The 17,815-nt window shown below is 35.5% G+C and overlaps 1 protein-coding gene across 2 annotated transcripts in view; it reads left to right on the forward strand.

The window, feature by feature from the left end:
• The window catches only part of ULP1D (UB-like protease 1D), a 113,019-nt gene extending 102,652 nt beyond the window's left edge, over window positions 1-10,367 (forward strand). For both annotated transcript variants that reach the window (XM_090005600.1, XM_090005601.1), the window contains 2 exons: window positions 9,836-9,943; window positions 10,018-10,367. In XM_090005600.1, the coding sequence (XP_089861726.1) occupies window positions 9,836-9,943; window positions 10,018-10,152 (243 nt within the window). In that variant the 3' untranslated portion in view covers window positions 10,153-10,367. The remainder of the gene's footprint in view (window positions 1-9,835; window positions 9,944-10,017) is intronic.
• The last annotated feature ends 7,448 nt before the right edge of the window (window positions 10,368-17,815 follow it).

Genomic DNA, 17,815 nt, shown 5'->3' on the forward strand with positions numbered 1-17,815 from the left:
ATGGGTGCAACACCTACCTTCTTACGTATCTCTTCGTTCCGAATCTTATCTTTTATTGTATTTCCACACATCCATCTAAGCATCCGCATCTCAGCTACACTCATTTTTTGAATATGATGTCTCTTGGCAGCCCAACATTCCGTACCATATAGTAAAGCGGGTCTAATAGTCGTCCTATAAAACTTTCCCTTCAACCGCAATGGCATTCTACGATCGCACAGCACTCCAGTAGCACTTTTCCATTTCATCCACCCAACCTTTATCCTATGATTTACATCTCCATCAATTTCTCCATACTTTTGAATGATGGATCCCAAATATTTGAAATAATCATTCACCGGTATATCTTGCTCACCAAGCTTCACTACACTCCCATCACTACTTCGTTGCTTACTAAACCGACATTCCATATATTCAGTCTTACTCTTACTCAACTTAAAACCTCTAGCTTCCAATGTCTGTCTCCATAATTCTAACTTAGCATTAACCCCAGCTCTAGACTCATCAATCAAAACAATATCATCAGCAAACAACATACACCACGGTACATTTTCTTGAATTGATCTCGTAAGCTCATCCATCACTATCGCAAATAGGAAAGGGCTTAAAGCAGATCCTTGATGTAACCCAACCGTTATCGGGAAATTGGTTGTCACCCCTCCACAAGTGCGGACATTGGTTACTACTCCTTCATACATATCTTTAATTATACTAATGTACTTGAGAGAAACACCTTTCTTCATCATTGTCCACCAGAGAACGTCCCTAGGTACTCTATCGTATGCCTTCTCTAAATCAATAAAAACCATATGCAAATCTTTGTTCCTCTCTCTATATCTTTCAATAAGTTGTCTAAGAAGATGTATAGCTTCCATAGTTGATCTTCCAGGCATAAAACCAAATTGATTCTCCGATATCATGACAACCTTCCTCAACCTAGACTCAATCACCCTCTCCCAAAGTTTCATAGTATGACTCATGAGTTTTATACCACGATAGTTTGTGCAATCTTGTATATCACCCTTATTCTTATATAAAGGCACCAAGGCACCACTAGATCCTTACTCATTTCTAAAAATATTCCTAAAAATTTTTGGGCCGAAGCCGTGTTAACCTCCACCTATTTAATCAATAGGATGCCATCTTCAAAATTAAACAATATCTCTCCTTATGAAAAACTTTTTAATGACACCCGACTACAATCGTCTTCGTATTTTTGGGTGTAAATGCTTTGTTCTTTTACATAAAAGAGATAAATTGTCACCTAAAGCAATAGAATGCGTATTTTTAGGATATGGTGAAAATCAAAAGGGCTATAGATGCTTTGACTATAAGAACAATAAATTATTTGTCTCCAAAGATGTGACCTTTTTAGAAGATGAAAATGGATTTGAAATTTTGGAACAACCAAATGAAATTGATTATATGTTTATCAATGATCTTTTAGAAGACTCAAATGATGATCTTTTGAGTCATCCGGAATCTTTAGAAAATATTCATGATAATGGTGTATCACCAACTAATGGTGACAATCTCCAAGTATACACTCGGCGTGAGGAAGCACAACCTATTAGTGCTTTAGAAAAATTCTTGCGGCTTAATGAACCCCTAGAAGAAACCTCTCTTAGGCATTCTTCTAGAGAGTCCATTCCACCAAATAGGTTTGTCTCATATGAAACTCTCTCACCTAAATATAGAGCTTGTCTAATTGCCTTGCATTCTTACTATGAACCTTCCCATTATAATCAAGCAAAAAATATTCCTCATTGGGTTGAAGCAATGAAAGTTGAACTAGATGCTTTAAATAAGGCTAAAACTTGGGAAATAGTTCATCTTCCTCCAAATAAAAAAGCTATAGGATGTCGATGGGTCTACAAAGTCAAAACAAAAAGTGATGGTTCCCTAGAACGTTATAAAGCTAGATTAGTTGCTAAGGGATATTCACAAGAATTTGGCATCGATTATGAGGAAACTTTTTCCCCCGTGGCTCGCATGACAAGTGTTAGAACTCTAATAGCAGTAGCATCATCTAAAAAATGGCCTATATTTCAATTAGATGTTAAAAATGCCTTTCTTAATGGTCAGTTGAATGAAGAAGTATATATGGACCCTCCGCCGGGAATTAATGTTAACCAAGGTCAAACTCTTCAGTTATTAAAAGCTTTATATGGTCTTAAACAAGCCCCTAAGGCTTGGTATGATAGATTTAGTGCTATCATGTTAAAATTGGGATTTCATTCATGTTATACTGACACTGCTCTTTTTGTTAAACGTGCAGGTAATAGTATCATCATCCTTCTGCTTTATGTTGATGATATGATCATCACTGACAATGATGAAAGTGGTATTCTTAATGTTAAAAATATGTTAAAACATAATTTTGATATGTCTGATCTGGGTTTTCTCAGGTACTTTCTTGGTATAGAAGTAACATACTCTCCTCGAGGGTATATATTGTCACAGATGAAGCTTGCTGCAGACATATGTTCCAAATCTGGGATCTCAGATGACAAAAAGGTGGAGACTCCCGAGGTTATCAATGCTAAACTACGACTGGAGGATGGAGTTCTGCTGGATGATCCTACGCCCTACAGGCAACTCATAGGCTCCCTCACCTATCTGACTATCACCAGACCGGATATTGCTCATGTTGTGCACTCTGCAAGCCAATTTCAGCATGCTCCTACATCTGTGCATATGAGTGCTGTGCTCCGAATCATTCGATACATAAAAAATACTTTGACTAAAGGGCTATTCCTATCCTCACTCTCATCCTTAGATTTACTGGCTTATACTGATGCTGACTGGGGAGGAAACCCAAATGATCGAATCTCAACTACTGGCTTTTGTGTTTTCCTAGGAGATTCGCTAATTGCTTGGAGGTGCAAGAAACAGCAGAAAGTCTCGTTGTCTTCTACTGAAGCAGAATACAGGGCTATGGCAACTACTACAATGGAGCTTGTGTGGCTTCGAAGTCTTCTTCAAGATATGGGAGTTGAAATTACCAGTGCTTTGAAGCTTTGTTGCGACAACAAAAGTGCTATCTACATTGCCAGCAATCACACCTTTCATGAGAGGACTAAACATATTGAAATGGACTGTCATTATGTACGCGATGAATATCTTCGTGGGACAGTTACACTGCCATATGTCACTTCAGAATATCTCTTTACCAAAGCCCTGCCTGCTCCTCGCTTCTTGTTCCTTCTTGGCAAACTTTCGGTCATTCCCCCGTAAAGTTTGAGGGGGGGTGTTAAAACATATGTAATAATACCATAATACCCGATAGGGGTATTATGGTCTTTTCACAAAGTACCCAATAAGGGTACTTATTTTATTTCTTTTATTTTACTGTTTTTTATTTTTGTTTTTATTTTTTAAAATGTATTTTTTGGATACCGAAAAGGGGCCCCACAATGGAGTCGTTGGGGCCCCCAACGGTCACATTTGTGACCGTTGGGGGCTCCCAACGACTCTATTGGGAGCCCCTTTGGTCTCCTTTTCTTATAAATAGGGGGAACCCCCCTTGTATGTTGTATTGCTCTCTAGAGCTCCTCTTCAATAATAGTGATATTATTTTTCATGTGTGTAGCCTTTTTATAAGGCCCTTCGTATATCCCTTAGTGGATTTTCTCTCTTGTGCTTGTTGCACTTGTCCGTGTGGGACATAGTGAATGCTTTAGCATTCTTGGTTTCTTCCGCATATTTCATTACGTGTAGATATGAGAAATTTATGATGCACTTTCAATTACTAAGTTGGTATCTTGTTTTGAGAATTATTCATTACATATGTTTAATTTGAGAATCTTTGTATTGCATGTGTACGATGGAAATACTCTGAAATATTTTTCCATTTAGGGACATGCGTATTTTTGCTTTGGAAATGATTTCGGATCGACTGGCTTACTTGGGCTTGCGATCAATTCTAATTTGGCTTCAAACTCCTGAATGAGATTAAACTCTGGAGGAAACTGCTTTCTATCACGAAGGAAGATCAAAGCATCGTCTGAAAAACGAGTGGCTCCAACTTAACCCTCTGATAGAGACTGGAATAATGGAACCTTCCCTTTCTTGCCGATGAAGACTGACTCTTTACATTACCAGTAAAGACAGAAAAAGGGGATAAAGATTTCCCTGACCAACACCCACAGATCTCTTTAGAGATCCACACCATTCAAACAACCCCTTAAATGTTTCTAGCTGGACCTCATGAATTAACTATGACAGGAATGACTGGTGGCTGGGATGTACTTAGTTTTTGTTGTATCAATAATTCTGCCTTATATGCACCTGATTTCTGACACCGTCGTTGTTTCCTATTACCTGGTTTTGTCTCCATCTATCAGGAACCTAAAGTCGGATTAGGAACACAATCCATCTGGTTCTCTGTTGAATTGAAGCAAGTTCTGAAACTCACCTGGGACAAACAGTTCATGGAAGTTATAAGTTGAGGGAGGCTAATGAGAGAATGCTGGTTGGATCTGGATATTGGGTTCAGATCCATACCCAGATTCAGTATGTCCATATTGTCCAGAATTGATGTTGGATTTTGTTTATTTATTATCATCTTGCCCTTACAACTGATTTATTGTAACATGTAAAGTATGGGCAATATTCTAAAGCTGCCCTATATAGCCTTGTACGGGTTTTTGTAATGATAAGTACTCTATGATCTCTCTTATTGGGATCGTTAGACAGATAAACAACACCCTAAAGCACCATCTCTTCTTTCTTCTCCTTGCAACTGATTTGGGACGTCGTTGGAAACCAAATCTAACACAACGCAGATGTCTAGTATAGCCAAGGTGGTGAAATTTATGTCCTGAAAATAGGGTATTTGTTGGAACTAGTATTTTATATTAGGGGCACACTAAGTGGTTTAAAAGCTGAGATGAATAGGGGATAGAAGTTTATGGCAAAACTTACCAACAGTTAAATATCTTTCGCTGGTGCTACTTGCCCACTTTAAGATGCATAGGGTAAGGAACACTCACTTCAAGGTTCTAAAAAAAAATAATTGGTAGCCACCTAATTAATGCTGACCACAATTGTGTTCTCAAAACTTCCTAACTTGGATCAGACTCGTATATGCTCATGATAAAGATGTGACAATATTGTTGTCCTCTGGTTAACTTTGAAGTACTTGTTTAGCGGTATTCTTGTGATCGTTATGACTTTGAATGTTCAGCAGGTAGATGTTTCAATCAATGAATCATGAATGTTCAGCTGGTAGATGTTGTTTCAGCAAATGAATATTATATTGTATTGAGAATGCCTGCAAAACTAGTATAATTGAATGTGATGGTTTAGATGGATATAAAACAAATCTTTGATAGATATTTTGTTTCAAAAAAATTTGGGAGGTATTCATGTATTTCTTTTAGGCATAGTATCTGATCATGTTTTATTGTGGGCTATGTATTTTTAGCATGAGTATGCGAAATACATCATACTTATTTTAGGCTATGTTTGCTGAAAGAGTGCCTGTTATTTTCTGTGAAACAGAGCTTGCTGTGTGGTAGCCAAGCTGCATTGGAAATTCATGTAGTTCTTTTCGGCATAGGGTACCTAGCCATGTTATTATGGTTGTCTGTGCATTTTAGTGAAGTATGTGAAATATGGCATACATAATTTAGACTGTTAGCAAAATTGTGCCTGTTTTGAGAACACTTTACTTCATATGAAATCCACCATTGATGAATGTGTACAGAAGCTTGTATATGCTTAAGATTGTCACATTGAGTTCAAATATGTTGACATATGGATATGTGCCTTTCCGCGAGGCAGTCACTTGGGAAACCTTGCCTAATAGGCAATATTGATTGAATACCTGATGCGGGTACTTGGGTGCAATGAAAATAAAGCTGTTGAGAAACTTTGGAATTTTAGTACAGGTGTATACATGATATGAATGTGTGCAACCCTGAAATTCAATTCCTAGGTCTGGGTTATGTTCATGTGTATGGATGTTAACATATGTTATGAACAAAAAGTTTCATGTGCCTACATTTATGGGACATGTTTAATTATTGTGTATTTATGATTTGGTTTCAAGTGCATGTGCATACATGGAATCGATGTGTATTTGGCATGTACAATCTTGTATAAATGTTCTTATGTACTTATGAATCATGAATGAATGCATGTGTGCTAAATGATTTCACGAAAGCAATTTTCACACGGATGGTGAACACATGCATATGACTGTGGTAGCTCATGCACATCGTTATATTGGTACGAATGAATGTGCATTTAGAATCATGTTGGTATCATTGCATAACTTGCATATTGTTATGATTTTTGCGTACGATGCATCGATGATCTAAATGAATCATCACAGGCCTGAGGAGCCATGAGCTTTGGTTTGCTCTTTCTTTAATTGCATCGCATAAATCACATTTATACCATGGTTTTAATTGTGTTGTTCTATGTGTTGCCACGTGATGTGGTCCCGTGAAAAGCTTGGCATGTTGTTTTGCAAGCTTATGTTTGCATGTTGATTTGCAAATTTATGAAATTGATATTATTGTCTTATTGCACTGTTCTCTTGTTGCCACGGGTGGTAGACTGTGAAGAGCTGTGCATGCTAATTTGCGAGCTTATGGTTGCATGTTGATTTGCAAGCCTATGTTAATAATTTTTGCATGTTGATTTGCAAATGTAATTTTATTGCTCTATATTGCACTGTTCTATGTGTTTCCACAGGTGGGAGTCCCGTGATGGTTCTCGCAGGGGTAGATTGCTGAATTGCAAAACTCAATAATTGGCTTTTAATAAAAAGATAATAAATAAGAACAGTGTAATATACGTTCTGGGATATCTCATCTGTAGTATGAGAATCTTAGAGATCCGGTTTTGGGGAGACTGTGAGGATACAAAAACTTTGTGGGCTATATTCTTGTCCCCTGAACTCGATATTGAGGTTTCTTCTCCTGGCCACGGTTTTAGAGAGAGTCTGCTACTTTACCTGGGGGTGGTGTGTTTGATACAACTATTGTTTTGGTATACCAAGAAAGTGACACTTGTGGGCGTGGAGTGTCTCTGGTGTCTCCGACATTAGATGTGAAGGTCTAATGTTCCGATGGATGGTGTTGTTTCCTGATATCGGTCGATGGCTAAGTTTGGAACACAGTAATAAAATACAAATTATGTATTAAGCTACCCTGGGAACCTAACTTGACCTCGGAGATTTTACCCGTTTAGTGTATCCGCGGGCAACGGTAATTAAAAAGAGGAACTTAAATTATATGCATTAAATAGGGCATGCATACGGAAAGTGAAACTTTAATGAAAGATAATGAAATGTTCATGTGTATCGCCGACCCCAATTGTTTTGAGATGAAGGCGTAGTTATTGTTGTTGTTGTAATGAAATGTTCATGCATTGCACATAAATCATGCATATTCATGCTATGCATTAGAACATGCATATGTTATATGTTCCCTTAATTGTTATATGTTTGGTGGATGCGTGATGTTAACTTCTAATGCATGTTAAATGCATTGTTCTACTTGAATTGTAATTCATGGTATTAATTAATGTTATTTTATGCCTAATAGATGTATGAATGCATACCTGAATTATGTAATTGTCATAATTGCATTCCTCTGAATCATTACATGAATTCATATCTATAGTTATGAGATATTTAAATGCTGCTAACAATGTTACCTGCAAGTTAGCTTCTGATACATTATTGACTGTCGTAGCGTAGACTTTTATTTATTCTTGTATATGCTGAAAATCACCCTCGGCACCCGCATTACATACTTGACACATAATATACCTGTAAGAAGAATTACAGTAATTCCTACTTAGACAGTTGTAGTCTAATTCCTATAAATATATCATTTTTCACGTGAAGAGTAGAGCTTATGAGCGGCTGCGGGATGAGGCATCGGATCGAGATTTTGGATTTACTGTTTTAGGGATAGTTTTAGAATCTCTGATGTTATTATTCATTGATAATGAACTGAAATAAATGTTTTTGTCTTGCTCCTCACTGTAATGTTCTAGAATACTTAACCTTATAGTATTACTTGTTTCCGCTGTTTCAAAAAAAAAATCTTAAAATTTGGGTTAAGATTTCGGGGCGTTACAATAGAGATCAAGACTCTTAATAAAAGGCAGTATCTGCCTCTTCCAGGTCAAATAGTTGGTATTATTCAGTTTGTCGGAGATAAGCTTACCTAGAAAACTAGATGGCAAGGTAAGAGAATTCATGAAAACAGAGTTGTGACTAGAAAAATATAGGATAAATCGAACGTAGGCAACCTGCAGATTTCCTTTTTCTGGTTCAACTTTTGACTATTGCCAAACACTCAAAGAACACAAGACCGGTTAACGTCAGATCTGAAATAAATTCAGATCAGACTGAGACAAGAGTAAAGGGGGATCTGGAAGGAAGAATGTCAGATCTGATCTTAGTTTCAGATCTGAACAGAACAGATACAGCAATAAAAAGAATGAGATTCAGATCAACAAGATGGTAGTTTTCAGATTTGATATCAGATCTGATAGCAGAGTACACATCTGGACAGGTTCAGACCTCAGATATCATTTGGGTCTGACAATCTGATCCAAATCAGACGTAATACAAGAAAAGGAGGGAAGACAGCAGCACGCAATGTCTGATCTGGCAATCCAGATCAGCAGCACACAAGGTCTGATCTGGCGATCAGATCTGGAATCAGATCTGTCTGGATCAGATGATCCAGAAATGTATAGGGTCCAAGGAAAAGAGGCTCTCAAATGAGTGAAGAAAATAGAAGACTAATGAAGGAATAGAAGAGTAGAAAGAGGAAGAAGACAGAAAAGTAGAAAGTGGAAGAAGCGACCCACCTCAGAAGTCTATCTCACAAGACACGGCTTTTTGGAATCGATTCACTGTGCAGAAGCCACGATCAGAGATTCTGCCCGCTCTGATACCATGTAAGAATGGTCCACCAGATTCATCAACAGAAAGGAAGGATGAGGAATAAGAGAGAAGGCTGCAGCAGCAAAGGACGATTTCAACCACTTGGAAGTCGTGCCCTAATTCATATATAAATATAAAACAGAAAATGGGTTGGGTTAAGTATTTTGGATCCAGACCCAAACACAAAGTAAAATACAAATTACATAACATACAAGTAGAAAACCCGACCCGGTTACAATACAGTCTTAATATGAACAAGTGAAGCTTTTCACATCATCAGCTGTTTTCGCCTGAACTTCATCATTATATTGAGTTCACCTCCAAAAAGGTCACGGATAAATAATTAACTATTATGTGATCACTACCAATACTGAACATAGTTTCTATTCTCAGTTATTTTCTGCATGTGCTCTTGTTTTATTTTGTATGCACTAACTACCACCTTGAAATAATGCAGTGTCTCTTGGCTCCTTGGAGCACCTTTATGCAAATGTGTATATGTACATAATGTTTGCTACAATCCATTGTAGCTACAATTGACTGAGAAAAACCCAACATTTACATTTTTTTTGGCTAAATCTGACATCATAGATGTGATCTATATGTTCCATTTAGTAGGAATCGACTTTTGGTTGCTGCAACCCGATATATGTCCAGGTTTTTTATGGTGATGCAAAAACTGATGGCCATAAACACACTACAATTTTTTTAATTGAAAAGGCGTGATCCAAGAGTTGAATCCCACCCAATCGTCCATGCTGAACACACGATTTACAAGGTTAGATTGAGTCAAAAGAACTTGGATCGATGGATTCCTATTAGATTGTTGGTACAATCAAACATAGCATACAGGTTCTTTTTACATGAATGAAATAACATAGGCACTGGCTTTTGTGATAGTTGTATGAACTTTTACAGGTTCCTCAGCAGAACAACCAGTATGATTGTGGTCTTTTTGTACTTTATTTTATCCAAAGATTTATTGAAGATGCACCTGAAAGAGCTAGGATGAAAGATCTGGCTATGGTATGCTCTATTCTTATTATGTCTTTATTTTCCCATGCCCGATCTACGTTCGTAACTTCTAAAGCATTCTTCAGTTTGGTAAGGAGTGGTTCAAGCCTGAGGAGGCCTCTGGATTGAGGGTGCGTCTAAAGAGACTGCTTCAGAATGAATTTGAAGGTGCCGGATTGTTGGGTTGCGAAAAGCAAGCTTCTGTGGTAGAGTCAATTTGACAGGTAATTTTGATTACAGCAAATGTAATATATGTATATTAACTGACCGAGCACCTAAGTTATGTGATATTTTTTTGCATTCAATTCATGATGGAGGTTTGAGCCCATTTATTGTTTGATTTCATCATGGTGTGCATATCTTGATGTGTACTTCACTGCCTATATGATGGATCAGCGTTATCATGTGAGTATTTATACAGCAAAATTACCAATTATGAGAGGTTCATCTGCTCCAGTTCATACATGTGCCAGTCATGATAGATTAAGATTGTAGTGGTGAACTTCATGGCTTGCTATATTTTACAATAAACATAAACGTTGTACGGATACATTATTTTCTTGATCTTGTTCATTGCGATTAGGATTTTACTCATGCTCAGTCAATTTCAAAATGGGTTAAAACTCTGGAAACATGCTCGCCATGCTCATCTGTGATGCAAAGACTTGTCTCTGAGTCATTTTTATTCTACGGGCTTTAGCGTGGGTTGTTAGAACAAGGTTTCATCACTGTTCTCTTGGCTACATTGTATGTTCTATCCCATTTTCAACCTAATATAAGGCTCATATATCAGTTTTAGATCCATCGAGTTGGATTTATGTTTATACTGAATACCCTTTGGGGTTCATGATGATTACAGAAGATTTCAGACACTAGGACCAGTATGTCCCTCGTAAGTGGCTTCAGTACCAAGACAGTGATTGTGATTATATTATTAGGCCACTCATAGGTGGTATCGGCTAATGGACATGGTGACAAATATCGTGACATTTTTTTGAAATATCGTTAAATAGGATGATGTTTTGTCAACCACTAGAAACCTACATACCCAAGGTATGTCAACGTTTGCAATTTAATGAAATATCATGATATTTCTCTTTTTATCGTGAATTTCTTAAGCAGTATTGAGTTTTATTTTTTTTCGTATTTTTATTCTTCATTTTCATACATTTTTTAAGTTATTTATTTTTGTTGATATTTTGTGGGTACAAACGGATCAAAAATAAAAGTTTGAATTTATCATGACAACTTCATAATTACTTTATAGGCATCTGTGTCACAAAGATACAGGTACGACTTGACGCACAATACATGCTCCAAATTTTGTTGAGAAATAGGGTATGAAGGCATGAAAATTTTCATTTTTTAATCTGTGAATTTTTAATTTGGGGAAATTTTTAAAAAAAATCTTGTCCTGATGCCCTATTCTACGACACCACTCCTGTTCGAGATGATCACTATCCCACCGGAATCTGCCAAATGCTTGTACCTGTCAAAATAGGTCGGTAGCAGATAAGACTACCTAAAGCTAGGTGGTATTTTCGTTCAAAGATCTAACATAGGTCCTCTCTCTCTCTCTCTCTCTCTCTCTCTCTCTCTCTCTCTCTCCCCACCGCAGGCCACCAATTGTATCAATGAAATTTAAGCATTATCTAATATGATGTTATCCAGGCGCGTTCTTAGATACTACACCAAAAACATATTAACACTTCAAATACGAAATCGCATCCACCATCTTTATGGTAGACGATGCTTGCCAAACAGAAGCAACCGATCAAGAAGGGCCATGCCTCATCCCTTAGAGGTATTAATGGCTTATAACTGTTAGATATTTTGAATGGCCTTGCATAACTTTTAATGAAATTCATGAATATTTTAAATATGATCTTGATTATGTTCATAAACTATTGTTTTAGTATTGCATGTAATCTTATATTGGTCTTACCAGTTTTGTCAAGTTGGAAACAATAAAAAACTCAATCCTTTAAACTTTAAATGCATTGCCTTTAATATCTCACAAATCCAAGGTTTAAGCCTCTGTGAGTTGGTTTCTGTGATAAGGGCTCTTGAAGATAAGGCCTCCAAAAGATTAACCTACTCATGTAACTAATATTGAGAAAGCACACAAAGACTGAATAGAGATCGATTTAGGAGTATGCAATACATGTTTGTAACAAACCCCACATTGCCTTTCAACCAGTTAGGTAAGCAGGTAGCCTTATTAATGGACAATGATTAATAATCACGGTTGGTAGGATTGGCTAAGTAAGCTTTGATTTTAGGCAATCAATATATCCATTATTGGTATCATATGTTTGCGTTGGGTGAACAAAGCGTTTTTTATGCTTGTAACAGTCACTAGCGTGCCTTATGTTAACGAAAAATGATCATATTACATAGGTAATTTGACACGTTTCTCAAAATTTTTTACAATTTTTTATATTCCATGTCTAAAATCACAAAAAACCAACTTTAGAATGTCCTTTTTAACCTTTGCATGCATGAAACTCATGAAGTTGGAATGAAATATCGCTATGTTTGTCGAGTGCTACAAACTCCCACTTAAGAAGTTTGCACATTTTTTTCAAACTTTATTTGTGAACATCCTGCCAAGCTAGAACAAAATAAGGAAGTCCACATATATTTTATGCGAACTTCCTCAAGTCCGCATATATTTTATATGAACTTTCTCATCCTCGCCTATGTTCGTTGTTCACATGTTTATGAGGAGTAGTCTATTTTTTAAAGAATGTTTCTTTCAAATCGCTCAGATCAAGGTTATTTTGGAGGTAGTAGAAAGCTAACATCCTGATTTGTCTATTTTCTTTTTTCTAGATTTTTTGCATAAGTGGCCGTAAAATAGCATAGAACAAACAAAAAAGGTGTAACCACTCTTGTTTTAGAAATGTTGTAAGGTTGTATCTTAATGTCCCTTCTACATTTTTCAACAAATCAGGTATCGCTAGAAAGATATTTTTGTCTAGTTTCTTCATTTTTTTCTATGTTTTTTTAGAATCCTTTATTTTTTGGATCGAAACATCATGTGAAAGTTGATTATTTGGTTGTTTAAGTCTACAGAGTATAATTCTATTTCGATATTCGAACTCAAAAATGAGAACTTTAGAGGGATTTTTGGTTTTGACTTAAAAATAAAAAGTTTTTAACGTTTGATAAGAAAGATACAGATCTGAAAACATATATTATTCTGCAAAAAATAGTCACATATTTGAGAAAAAATCCTCATATATTGGTGAAAGTTCGCATGTATGAAGGGTAAAAAAGTCTTTTAAATCTAGATATTTATGATTTTGGATATGGAAAGAATATAAAAAATTATAATATTTTTAGAAAAATATGTCAAACTAGTTATAAAATAGGATCATTTTTCATATTAAGGCCATATCTCTAGTAGGTCTTTTAATGTGGTTCTAGTTGGTATTCTAATAAATATGCATACATTGAGTGAAAATCATGATTTGCCAAACAAGTTTTTTGTAAATCTTATTTTTTGAAAATATTTGTAATTATTATATTATTAAATTTTATTTTTGGTATCTCTAAAATCTCTACAATGTTTATATTTTTTATTTAAAAATATTATCTAATGAATGAAGGCTTTATTGATTAAGAAAGTGTGGTTGAAGGTTGACACCAACTGTGACTCCTTTTCTTAATGAAGACTAGGGTTCACACATGCTATAAATAAATGATCTTATCTTAGGGAGGAGCAATGAATAAATTCTTTTGAGTAGCTTTGTGCCATGTAGCAAAGAGACAAACCCAAGTCCATCTCATTTAGTTTCTCTTAAAGATAGGATGGACACAAAAGTTTGAACCCAAAGTTCAAGTTAAAGTAAGTTGATCTAGCCTTGTGTCTTTTTTTTCTTCAATCAACTTAGATTTGAGAGCTTTGGTTGGTGAAAGATACATGCTCTATCTTTTCCTCTCTTTTGATGTTATAAATTTATGTATATTATTTATAGAAAATGATTGTATTGTATAGAAAAATGATGTGTTTCTCAAAAAAAACTCTATAGTTTTTCAAAAATTTGCCAGATGTCCAAAACCATAAATATTTGGCTTTAAAAAAACCTTTTTACCCTTCACACAAGTGAATTTTTTTTCAAACATGTGCCAAAGTATTATATCCAATATTTGTGACAGTCTTTTTCATTGATTTTTGACTTAGAAAATAAAGGATTCCGAAAAAATACAAAAGAACAAATTTATTGGACACAAATAACTTTTCAACTATATCAGATTTGCTAAAAAATGATGAATTGATGCTAAGATATAACCCCAACAATATTCGTAAAATAGAAGATGAACATGCATGACTGCACCCATCATGATTATTCTATACTATTTTTTGGACACCTGTACCAAAAATTTAGAAAAATAATAAAAAAATAGAGACGATCAAGACATTAGCTTTCCAATGCCACCAAGATCATCTTAATCGGATGAGCTGTTGAAGAGAAAAATCCTCTGAAAGATACATTGTCAATTTTTTCAGTCTGTAGAACATGTTTATGTTTCTGTTCCGGCTATTCAATTCTCTAAATTCTATCTTTTTATATCAAAAGCAAATTTCTCTTCTTTCATGTTCGAAATTGTACGATAACCAAACAATTTTTGTTTTGACAAATTTGATTGCTTATTTAAATAAGCTTGATCTTATTTTTTATCTTAATTAAAACCATGTTAATGAATGTTGATTACAACACATGTTTATTTTTAGTTACAAGTGTAGACTATTTGAAATTCGATCCATTTAGATATGCTTAGATACTTTTATTGGTTATAAATGGTATCATGCATTAATTTAAAATATTGATTTGATCAAAGATATTTTACTTGCAATTTAGATTGTTATGTCATATGAATCATGTATAAAAGTGTATAGCTTCTCTCATAAGTATGTTTATTTCAAAAAAAAAAAATTATCACAAAACAATGTAATAAAAAAATTCACTTAATTACAATGATATGTAAACTTGATTGATAATGTCCTAACACATTTTCTAACATTAACAATGATCACTACTTCATCCATCTCAAGTTGTTTATCAGGGTATGCATCACAACACCTCACATTCTCACATGGTTGCACATGAGCCAGATTCGAGCGGAGCTTGGCTTGGATCAGCTCGTTAAAAAAATTTAGGTGTCTAAGCTTGGCTCGAGCTTGGACACCCTCTGTCTGTAACCAGCTCGAGTTCGGCTCGAGCTGGACTACTTTCATGTAAAAAGATTTTGGAAACAATACGGGAGGTTTGGGGTTCAAACTCTGCCTCGCGTTGAAACCAATAGGGTAAGGGTAACAGCTATTTTGTTGCTTTTTCACTTAGCAGAATATATACACATGAAATTAATGCCTCATACGACTATATGAACAGAGTTTAATCGAGCTTGGCTCATTTATGTGAGTTGAGCTTAAGCCCTTGTTCAAGCTTGGCCCATTTATTTTCTCAAACAAGTTTGAACTGGGCATAAAAGGGATAAGCCCATGTTAGGCCCAAGTTAACCGGACTCATTCTGCAGCAGTACATTCTCATCACATTTGCCAAAGGGCTTGGGCAACACCATGGCATCTCAGGTAAAAGATTCTGCAATCAAGTCAGAGGAAAGACTCGCGAGTAATTTTTCCTGATATTAACCATTCCGAATTTAACTGAAAAGAACAAAATACTATATGGGCACCTGCCACATAACGCCACATGTCCCTTCCGAGAAGCTGAGATCAGGATATGACATGTGACCAATAATATTCCCACAAGCAGATGCCAAAACTGATGATTACACACCCACATTGGTTTTTGAACCACATACCTATGAGCTTTGACTTTCACCAGTACAAATCCCATAAGTAGTATAAAAGAAATGAAATGATAGCTAACCCTATTCATACTTCTAAAAAAAAATCTTAGCGTATTGAGGCCCCATATGCTAAAGCCACTCACAGGATGCAGGAAATAAAAAGATATTAGGAGATTATAACAATCCTTGCATTAGTTCATAGTAAGGAACATATTCAAAAGAAGCACATACATACAGATAAAGACGCGTGCAACAGACAGATGATGAGTGGTAGTTTTTAAGTGACATTACATATGGTATAATGTTTGCTACTCTCATGGCTAAGCAACCCCCTTAATGAAAAGCTCTATTTTTTCTTTATTTTTAAGGATTTTGCACGTCTGACACACCATGTGACCTACATGTTTGGTTTAATAGAAACTGACCTTTAGAATATGCATGTAGATTTTTTGGGGATTGAAAAATCAACTGTGTTTAAACTTCAAACCTATTTTTACATTAAAAAAGTATAATCTAAGAGTAGATTTCTACTATTTTGACCAAACACTCTCCTTGTAATGGGTAGAAAATATTTTCCAAAGAAATGATTGCTGATCTTAACATGATTAAAACCTACCGACTTGGAGGAAGCTTGATGAACACACGTTAGGTTAGGCCTCTCTGTCAAACACCGTTTCACTAGGCCCATAACCCACCCATAAGTAGATTAAAATTAGGGGTCATCATCAGGGCCTGAGTGTCATTTTTTAGACCAAGCCTGGTCAGTTTCGGGCTTAGGACTAGCCATGTGACAGGCCTATCAGCCCACAGGTGGTGGCCGTTAGTCCGGCCCAAAAGGGCCAGCTTGACCAGGCAGCTCGTCAACGGACTGGTCAGCCAACCACAAAACAGGCCGATCTGTCCAGGCTCGGCACGTAGCCCAGCCCTAAATTAGAGTATTCAATAGCTCAAACTACTTCCATTAGAAGATCTCTCTCTCTCTCTCTCTCTCTCTCTCTCTCTCTATATATATATATATATATATATATATATATATATATATATATATATATATATATATAAGGTTGCCTAGAACTCATCTCACAACAGAATCTGTTTTGAAAGGCAAACTGGGGTTCGGCAGACCCCTACCAGTTATACAATTATACCAATGGGTTTTGAACCTGTAACGTCCCAACACAAAGTGATGTGCAATAGCTGCTCCTACCAGACAAATAATCATGGCCTTAACTTGTGCTCTCAAAAAAGAAAAAACACCTAAATCACAAACACGACAGCTTCCTAGCTTTTAGAAGTTTGCCCACAAGGGTTCCTCTCAGGTCACTTGTGAATAGGGGTTTCAACCAGGGATGAAGCTAGGAATTTAAACTAGGGCAGGCACAAACATACAGTAAAAAATAAAAAGTAATTATTAATAAAAAATATACTAACAATATGTTTTCAAAAAAGGATCAAATAGTTTTTGTAAATCTTAACAAACATCATGCTAATTGAAAAAAAAAGAAACACCCCTAATTAAATATTTATGTTATTTGAAAAAGCAGAACACGTTTAAATCCTAAAAAAATCAAAGATTTAAGGGTTTGATAACCAAATTCAAGCATGAAAGAATAGGTTTAGAGAATTAATGGAATCATGTTTAATGATAGTTGTAAAGAAAAATAGAACAAAAAAACCCTAGAACCCTAATTGAACGTTCATGTCATTTGAAAAAAACCCAAATCAATACCCTAAATCTCAAAAAGAAGCTTGGGTTTAGGCTAATTGAAAAAAAGAAATAAAACCACTAATATTCTAACCAAAATCAAGTATCCATTATTCATGCCTAATGCTAATTAAAAAAACACCAAACCCTAATCAAACAATTTCATGCTATTAAAAAAACTAAATAAAAAAAAAACTACACCCTAACAACCATCAAAATTCATACATTATGCTAATTGAAAAAAAATGATACCTAAAGAATAAAAGTAGCAATTTTATTCTTAAAAGCATCTACCATTACTCAACCAAAACCAAGAGAATAGAAATATCACATTGAAACAACTCCAACGGTTATACCAT

Source organism: Nuphar pumila, chromosome 5 (assembly GCF_984573655.1).
Source record: "Nuphar pumila chromosome 5, dmNupPumi1.hap1.1, whole genome shotgun sequence".
Lineage (NCBI taxonomy): Eukaryota > Viridiplantae > Streptophyta > Magnoliopsida > Nymphaeales > Nymphaeaceae > Nuphar > Nuphar pumila.